The following is a 9,582-nucleotide window of genomic DNA, read 5'->3' as shown; positions in this document are numbered from 1 at the left end:
AAAAAAAAAAAAAAAAAAAAAAAAAGTTCCCATCCCATTTTCGCATTCTGAATATTCTAAGACATGGATTCTGACACTGAAAGAGGACTTAGAAATGTCTTTTTTTCTTTTCTTTCTTTTCTTTCTTTTTTTTTACAGATGGGGTTTCACCATGATGGCCAGGCTGGTCTTGAACTCCTGACCTCAGGTGATCCACCCACCTTGGCCTCCCAAACTGCTAGGGTTACAGGTGTGAGCCACCGCACCCGGCCTATTTCCTTTCTTTTCTTTTGCTATAAAATGGTTCTGAAAGAAATGTCTTGAATGAGTGAGCAAGTGAGTACATTCAGTCCAAAGTACAAGTAGGTGTGCAGGAAAATAGTGCATACTTGTGGAAAGACTGGAGGAATACATACTGGATGAGGAATGCTCCAGGGAAGAATTTCCTGTAACTTTGGTGATTTCTTTTTTTTTTTTTTGAGATGGAGTCTCATTCCATCGCCCAGGCTGGAGTGCAGTGTCATGATCTCAGCTCACTGCCACCTCCGCCTACCAGGTTCGGGCGATTCTCCTGCCTCAGCGTCCTTAGTAGCTGAGACTACAGGTGCATGCCACCACACCCAGCTAATTTTTTGTATTTTTAGTAGAGATGGGGTTTCATTGTGTTGGCCAGGCTGGTCTCAAAATCCTAAGCTCAGGTGATCCACGTGCCTTGGCCTCCCAAAGTGTTGGGATTACAGGTATGAGCCACCGTGATTTCTAAAGATGTGTTTTTGGGTACTTTGGTAGGCAAGTGGCCCATGGCTCATCATTCCCAGGATTCCTGGCTGGGGAAGGACATCTTTGTGAAGCCCTGGGTTCCTTCCCACCCACTCCTACTCTGTCTAAATTCTAATGACACCCCTTTGGGTTATCATCATCTTCCTTCTTCCATTCTAAAGTCAGGGAGTTTAGTGCATGCTTACAAACCCTTTTGGAGCCAAGCCTTGTCCTGGACATCATGAGCCCTGAAATGTCCACAGCTCAACACTATCCTGGCTAAGAAAGACAGAGCTAAGGAAAGTCCAGCTTTGTCCTAGGAGCCCCAGTCTAGTACACATGACCTGAGAACTCACTGTATGCAGCTGTAAAGGATTAGTGCTTAGGGGGCAGACAGACCTGTAAGGACTGCAGAATCATGGAGGGATGAGACTTCTTTCCAGAGGAGCAGCAGAGTTGGAGTCAGAGCTAAGTTCAAGTTGTAGATCTGCTACTTTTTATATCTTGCCTAAGTTGTTTAACTCTTTGTGCCTCAATTCCTTGTCTATGACATGGGCACAATACTTTGTATTTTGTTTTGTTTTGTGTTTTTGAGATGGAGTCTCACTCTGTCACCCAGGCTGGAGTGCAGTGGTGCAATCTTGGCTCACTGCAATCTCTGCTTCCCGGGTTCAAGCAATTCTCTTTCCTCAGCCTCCCAGGTAGCTGGGATTACAGGTTTCTGCCACCATGCCTGGCTAATTTTTGTGTTTTTAGTAGAGACGGGTTTTCACCATGTTGGCCGGGCTGGTCTTGAACTCCTGACATTAATTAAGTGATCTGTCTGCCTCTGCCTCCTAAAGTGCTGGGATTACAGATGTGAGCCACCACTTCCAGCCAATACTTTGTATTTTGTAAAGTGGTTGTGAAGATCAAAAAGGTAATGGAATTTGCAAAGGACTGGGCACAGGATTGGTCCATAGTAAGCACTCAGTAAATGTCCATTCCCTTCTTTTCCTATGACTTGGTAAGGAAGGGTGAGGTTTGTAGATCCATTTAATTGGATTTTTAGAACTCCTGTGAGAATACCTTTGGCTTTTAAAGAGAGCATTTAGTCTAATGCATTTAATGAATTTACTGATATATTCAGATTTTTTTTTTTTTTTGAGATGGAGTCTCGCTCTGTCACCCAGGCTAGAGTGCAGTGGCGTGATCTCGACTCACTGCAGCCTCCGCCTCCTGGGTTCAAGCAATTCTTGTGCCTCAGCCTTCCTAGTAGCTGGGACTACAGACGTGTATCACCACACCTGGCTAACTTTTGCATTTTTAGTAGAGACAAGGTTTTATCATGTTGGTCAGGCTGGTCTCAAACTCCAGACCTCAGGTGATCTGCCCACCTCAGCCTCCCGAAGTTTTGGGGTTACAGGTGTGAGCCACCTCACCTGGCCCATTTTTCCTACTATACCAGTTTGAAAATTAAATTCTCTTTTTCTATTAGTATTATTTTAGTGATCTCCCTAGCAATTACCATGTGCATTCTTTTTTTTCTTTTTTTGAGACAGAGTCTTGCCCTATTGCCCAGGCTGGAGTGTACTGGTGCCATCTCAGCTCACTGCAACCTCCACCTCCTGGGTTCAAGCAATTTGCCTGCCTCAGCCTCCCTAGCAGCTCAGACTACAGGCACCCACCACCATGACCAGCTAATTTTTGTATTTTTTAGTAGAGACGAAGTTTCACCATATTGGCCAGGCTGATCTCGAACTCCTGACCTTGTGATCTGCCCACTTTGGCCTCCCAAAGTGCTGGGATTACAGGATAAGCCACCGTGCCCAGCCAGCCACAGGCATTCTTAACTTAACCAAAGTGTCCTGCTAATAAATACCTTTACAGGAAGGATAGTTTCCTGAGATGAAGACAGGAAGAGAGAACATTCCAGGCTAGATGAACGGAGAAACAAGCAGATGAACAGGGGAAGATTTAATTGCTATTTGAGTCAGAGTGGTGCTAGAGCAAGATGAGTGAGCTGGGAGTGGGTGGTTTAAAACCATCCAGGAAGGATGTCTTGGTCATGAAAAAGATCTTTGAGAAGAACAGGAATAACTCCTCCTCAACCCAGGAAAAGCAGTGATTTTCCTGAAACTTCCCAGGAGGCAGTGGCAGAGTTTGGTCTGAAGCTAGATGTCTTTAGCAGTCTATATCCCTGCCTCTACACCTACCCTAGCCATGCTCACTCTGTCCCCTTTCTAGGAATTCCTCAATCTCTGCTCACCTAATTAAATACCGCCCATTCTTCAAAACCTAGTTCCATTAAATCAATCCAACACATATTTTCTTTTTATTTTGGTATTTTTTCTTTTTATTTTGTTATTATTATTATTACTGTTTTTGAGATGGAGTCTTGCTGTGTCGCCCAGCTGGAGTACAGTGGTGCAATCTCGGCTCACTGCAACCTCTACCGCCTGGGTTCAAGAAATTCCCCTCTCTCAGCCTCCCGAATAGCTGGGACTACAGAATTAAAGAATTAGTCTAAATAATTAGAGCACCTCAAGGTTTGGGCATTGGGGGTGGTCTAGAGGCAGGGAGGGGGACCCAGCCTTAGGGAATGATACTTAAGGCCAAGGGAACAGACAAGGTGTTAAGATAGGGAACAATGGCCAGGAGCAGACACCCCTGGTTTGGGGCTAGACAAAGAGGATGATATGAAGCCCCGAAGCAGAAAACCTGAATCTAGTTGCCAAAATTAGAGGGAAGTGGTACTTTTTGCAAAGTTTTACTGATCCATTTGCCCTGGACCTTAAAGAGCAGGATAGGGGAGAATTCAAAATCAAGAAAAATCATTTTTAGAATAAGACACACACTGTGTACACACTCTCTCCAGACTTCAGAGCCCCTCAGAGTGCAACTGAGGTATCTCTGGGTTCTCCATCATTGCTTCACCTGAGGCCTGTCACAGAGAGGGCCTAGGCTGGGTGAATGAACAAAAGTGAATGCATGAAAAAGAGCTCTGGCAAATTAATCAACAAATACTAAGTGGCATTGACAGCATATAGTGGATTATGGGAATTATTTCAGGAATGAGACTTGAGTTCTGGTTCTGACATTTATTATCTGTGTAAGTAGGTAACTTGGTTTCCCTGTTTTCCATTGGCAAAATGAGGATATTAATAATATCTACTGGTGGGTGTGGTGGCTCATGCCTGTAATCTCAGCATTTTGGGAGGCTGAAGTGGATGGATCACCGAATTCAAGACCAGCCTGACCAACATGGTTAAACCCTGTTTGTACTACAAATACAAAAATTATCTGGGCATGGTGGCATGCACCTGTAGTCCCAGCTACTCAGGAGACTGAGACAGGAGAATTGCTTGGGAGGCCGAGGTTTCAATGAGCCGAGATCACAGCACTGCACTTCAGCCGGGGTGACAGAGCAAGACTCCGTCTCAATAAATAAATAAACAAATAAACAAATAAATAGTACCTCTCAGGGTTTTTATGAGGATGAAATAAATGAGATAACATGAAAAGTAACAGTGCCTGGGACATACTGGGTGCTGAGAATATGTTATTGCTGTGAGGAGTAAAGTGGGAAAGTGCGATGGTAGCTATGGCTAGCTTAGAGGCTCTCCACCTGCTGCAGGTGCTCTGACAGCCCCACAGTGTGCTTGCAGAAGGGATTCTTGATCCCTTCACCCTCCTTCCCTGTTGAGGTAGGATTGTCTTTGCAAAGGGAACCAAGGGTCCCCCTCTAGTTGTTTTATGGGTCAGTCAGGGTCAGGGTACGGAGGGAACTCTAGCAGCTGGTTTTTGGAGATCGATCCTCTCATTGTGGCGAGACGCAAGGCTGGTGGCTGGAGATTCTCTTTCTGCCTTATGTGGAACAGACAGGGCGCCCTCTCCTGATCAAAGGCGGGAACAGCACTAGGTCAGAGTTTCTGGGATGGGCCTCATCGGGTCTCGCTGCCTGCAAAGGTGCTCTTCCCATTGCTGAAATGTCCCCAATCGTCCTGGCAAGCAAAGTCTAGGGGACAGCTGGGAGGAAACTGGCTTAATGTTTTAGAAGGGCGAGGCTGGATAATTCGGTTAGAATGGAGGTGCGGGGCAGGAGGGACGGGCGGATGAGAAAGAGAAATCGAGCCCCTATTGAATTAATTTTGTGTTCTTTCAACAGGTGATGGAACGCAGCTGAGAGGTAAGGCGACAAGGAGGCCTATCTAAACCCAGGTGTCCAGAGCCCTTCCTGCTGCCCTCACACAGCCGAAATTATTGGGGGCAGACTCGGGCTATAGAGCATGGCTAGAGGACACGCCAGATTTAGGGGGAGAGCCGGGGGGTCGGGGGTCTCCAGAAGCGGGGAGGAGCCAGCGGAGGATCCGGGTGCAGTTTCCTCTCTAAGTTCCGCCCCGAGAGCGCCGGCCCCGCCCCCGCCGTTCGCGCTCCGACCAGCCCGCGGAGGCAGCCCTCGACCCCGGCCCTCCCGGGACCCCGGGTTCCGCCGGCAATCTCGTCACTGCCGCCTCGGTGAGTATGGGCGTGGGTGTGCTGGGCCGCCGGGTAGCTCCACTCGGGGGAGCTTGGCCGCGCGGTCCGGCCTCTGCAGGGCTGGGCCCCATGCTCTGGGAGTCCTGGTGCCTGCCCTCCTATATTACACGCTGTTTCCCGGGAACTGCTGCTGTTTGGACTTGGCCGAGCTGGCCCCGTTCTCCCTTGCCAGCCTGGGGCCGGGTGTGCAGGGGTTTATCTCTCTTTTTATTCCGTGGATCCTCCTGGTCAGGAGTCCTAGGTGGGGAAGATGGGACCCCGGGAGTGGGAACCCCATCGACTAGTTTTGAATGGCAGCTCTGCCATTTATTAGCCTTGGCCTTGAGTAAGTGTTTTGAACCTCTCTGAGCCTCAGTTTCCTCATCTGTAAAATGGAAATATACAGGCTGTAGCACCTGCTTCATAGAATTACAGTGAGGATTAAAAGGGACAATGTATATCAAGTACATAGCAGGGGACCTGGTATTCCATAGGTACTCAGTAAATGTGGATTCAGACTCGAGGCTGAGAAGATCTCTAGGGACTTTGGAGCTTAGGTAGCTCCAAAGCAATTTTCAGCTAAGTAGTACCTGTGAGGAAGGTAGAGCTGTCTGCAGGCTGAACAACTGCCCTTCAGCTCCACCCTGAGGTGTGGAGTAGAATGACCAAGTTGAAAGGACCTTAGAAGTAATCTGAACATTTGATCCTCATGTTGCAGAACTGTGGAAACAAATCCTGAGTGGTTAAATGGCTTGCCCAAGGTCACACAGCTAAATGGGAGGCCAGGCATACCTCCAAGCATTGGAACAGACTGTCCTTTGAAACTCCTCATCAACCCCTGATTTGGGCAGTGCCTCTTCATTCCCTGAAGATCTAGTCTTCAATTTGGGAATCCTAGTGGTTCCTGAGGGATCTAGAGCTGCAGCCTTCAGGGCGGGATGTTGGGAGGGAACACTAGTGCTGCTGCAACTGCAGAGTCTGGGTTTGGGCTGAGTGAGGAAGATGTTCTCCGTCTAGAGCCTTAAGAGACTTAAGAGTCCATTTAGGGATGATCCAGGGAAGGTGTTTTTTTTTTTTTTTTTTTTCTGGGAGGGTCACCAGCTCCCTGGGGAGATCCTTATTACCCCAAAAAGGGAGAGAGGAACTTGAGCAATTGGAGTAGGCTGCTTGATCAGGCCTGGCAGCTGGAAGGAAATGGGTGAGAATGTAGAGGCGTAGCCACCTGGTGTGTTCTGGAATGCCAGGATGCCAACCTAACTGAGAAAAGGGCTCTTTTTGAGGGTGGAGCTAAAGGGGAGAGTCCTGTGGCAGGGGCCAGGAAGAGTTGGGACTTGATTTGACAAGGCCTTTGAGCCCAGAAGGGCATGTTCTTTATGTGTCTGGAGCCAGCCCTAGTTTAGCAACAATAAGCCAACGTTCCAGGGATGGCTTTCCCTCCCGCTCAGCATAGGGCTTTGAGGAAGAGCCTTTCTCTCACTGAGCGTCTTGATTTCTCTATCTGTACAATGGGAATAGGACTAATTGGCTTATCTATGTAGAATTTGTTTTTTGCTTTTTTTACCTCCTGTGAACAGGTGCTTCTTCTGCTTGTCTCACTCTAGTCCAAACCAGACCTTTCTGTCTCAAACTCTGATCCAGAGAGGAAGGGGTCGAGGAAGGCCAGAGTTGCAGTGTGTAACTCTTCTGGGTCACATATGTATCTGCTTGCTCTGTAATCCTGAGCAGATTCCTGCCCCAACTTTCTCTTTTGTACACTGTGGGGATCTGGGGTAGGATTGTTGGTATACACTTAGTTATTATATAACTAATAAATATATTAGTTATATAATATATATATTAGTTATATATTGTATAACTGCTCATAGCTACCCTTATCTAAGGGAGAAATCACAGTCCTCAGGAACCCTCATCTGTTCACAGGAGGGTGGCAGACAGCCCCCTGGGCACTGGGAAGCTTCCAGAAGCTGACCAAGCAGCTCTTTCCAACAAACAGCAAGCCCAGGCTAGCACCAGACCTGATTCTGCAAAGCCTTTCACGCTCAGGGCACGTGAGGGAGCAGGCTGGGACAAGCAGGGAGCTCAGGGTTCTGTCAGCTTCCATGGAATCCCTGTTGCTGTGGGCTGTGGTGTAGGCATCCAGAGCACACAGAGCCTGGGAGGGGACTGAAGGTGCAGGAGGGCCCCGGGCCAGTGGGGAAGCAATAAAAAGCTGTTGAGAGGCCCTGCAGCCTGGAGGCTAGGCCTGAGGCTCAAAGGCCTGGGGGAGGAGATGGGCCATTTCATCCACTGGTAGGTTTTAGGCTGTTTTTTTTTTTTTTTTTGAGACAGAGTTTCACTCTTGTTGCCCAGGCTGGAGTGCAATGGCATGATCTCAGCTCACTACAACCTCCCCCTCCTGGATTCAAGCGATTCTCCTGCCTCAGCCTCCCAAGTAGCTGAGATTACAGGCACCTGCCACACACCTAGCTAATTTTTGTATTTTTAGTAGAGATGGGATTTCACCATGTTGGCCAGGCTGGTCTCCAACTCCCGACCTCAGGTGATCCACCAATCTCAGCCTCCCAAAGTGCTGGGATTGCAGGGTTGAGCCACCAAGTCAGCTTAGGGTTGGTTCTTGAAATAAGGAGAGACTAGTTAAAGCAGCTCCTGTAGTCTTAAGCTTGTCAAGCTAGGTAGAGAGGAGTGAGGAGAAGCTCTCCCAATCCATTCAAGCTTCATCCTAGCACAGATTTGGTTCATTGTCTTCCCTCTGAAATTGAGGTGTAATGTTGACTTGGGATTCTGAGTCAGTTTTCCTCATCCAGGGCAGAGCTATCCAAGTTTAGGTGACTTCCTCCTCAGACTCCCCACCCTATAGCATACAGCTCAGTTTAGGACTGAGCGCAAGGGCTGACTTCATCACTGAGTCCCAGCCTTGCTGCCTGGGGCCCTGACAGCATGCCACTCCGTCCCCAGGTCTGACAAGATGTACCAGGTCCCACTGCCACTGGACCGGGATGGGACCCTGGTACGGCTCCGCTTCACCCTGGTGGCCCTGGTCACGGTCTGCTGTCCACTTGTCGCCTTCCTCTTCTGCATCCTCTGGTCCCTGCTCTTCCACTTCAAGGAGACAACGGCCACACACTGTGGGGTAGGGCATGGGGACACTGATACCTCATATTCAGGCTGATCTGGATCTTCTTTAGATCTTGAATCTCTTTTAACAAGATTAGCCACCTCTCTATTGGGGCCCACATACGGGGCTTCTGGGGGGATGCCTGCAAATTGATATCTCAAGGGTTAGTCTCCCTCTGCCTTCTGGAGGCTGGAGTCACCGAAGTGGGCAGACCTAGAGCCAAATCCTTACTTTATAGAAGAGCAGATTCTGGAACCCCAGGGTTTTCTGGGAAGTGGAGAGAGAAAAGGATTGGGCTACAGAGTATTTTGGGTCTCTTAATGTAGCACTGTGCACTTGTGCCTGTCTCTGTGGGAATGTGATTCAGTATATGTGTGGGTGATTGTGAGGGGCATGGCAGTATATAATGGCTTTGAGTGGGGTATGTGTGTGAGAGATACTATATCTGTGCCTGTCTGCATGGAGATCTGATTGTGTACATGTGTACATGTCCTGGGGTGAGTCCCATGCCCTCTGAGGTTCCATAGATATCTGTGTACCCTCTGGACAGGGATACAGGGCGCTGGGCCAGGAAGAAAAATGTAAGACTACTTTCTCTAGGATATCAGAGTAAATGGGGTGGGACATGTGTCAAACTCTGTAGTGCTCCTAATTCATTGACTGACTCTACATTACCTGAGACATAGAGACTCAGCCTCAGTTTCCTTATGTCTGAAATAGAATTAATTAGCTGGGCATGGTGGTGTGCATCTGTAGTCCTAGCTCCTCGGGAGCCTGAGGTGGGAGGATCGCTTGAGCCTAGAAGTCTGAGGCTGCAGTGAGCTGTAGTTGTCCCACTGCACTCCAGCCTCATGACAGAGTGAGACCCTCATCTCTAAAAAATAAAATAGAGTTGATAATTCCTGTCCTATTCCTTCCCAGGGCTAATGTAGAGCTCTAGGTACAGGAAGGATGGGAAGGTAGTTTAGGGAAGATGAAGTGTGAGGAGCAGAAGGAGGAGGAGGAAGAGACTGTCAGGTTGGAAGGCAGGAAATGATCTTAGCCTAGGTGCTCTTGGTGAAGAGGCAGATTCTGCACCTGGACCCTTGAGCTCCCTCAGAGTTCTGAAGGCCCCTAGCTAGCTGAATCCCCCCTTCCTGTAAAGAGCATCTAGCTTCAGAGAAATGGCTAGGACTAGCAGTGGGGTCTAGCTGCGATATGGGGTGGAGCCCCACTTTTTTTTTTTTTTTTTT

The 9,582-nt window shown here is 48.4% G+C and overlaps 1 protein-coding gene across 19 annotated transcripts in view; it reads left to right on the top strand.

The window, feature by feature from the left end:
* Positions 1-9,582, top strand: part of PGAP2 (post-GPI attachment to proteins 2) — a 40,234-nt gene that overhangs the window by 5,190 nt on the left and 25,462 nt on the right. For 4 of the 19 annotated variants that reach the window (XR_005201030.1, XM_037740069.1, XM_037740067.1 and 1 more), the window contains exons 1-2: positions 4,913-5,235; positions 8,191-8,365. Coding sequence is in view for 17 of the 19 variants with exons in the window: in XM_037740069.1 (XP_037595997.1) it covers positions 5,007-5,235; positions 8,191-8,365 (404 nt within the window). In the remaining 2 variants the exon portion in view is untranslated. The other 15 variants (XM_017532872.2, XM_017532874.2, XM_017532873.2 and 12 more) reach the window with 10 other exon arrangements.

Source organism: Cebus imitator, unplaced genomic scaffold, assembly GCF_001604975.1.
Source record: "Cebus imitator isolate Cc_AM_T3 unplaced genomic scaffold, Cebus_imitator-1.0 Scaffold79, whole genome shotgun sequence".
In the NCBI taxonomy this organism is placed as follows: Eukaryota; Metazoa; Chordata; class Mammalia; order Primates; family Cebidae; genus Cebus; species Cebus imitator.
The sequence above is the reverse complement of the archived record's forward strand: the minus strand, read 5'-3'. Positions and strand labels throughout refer to the sequence as shown.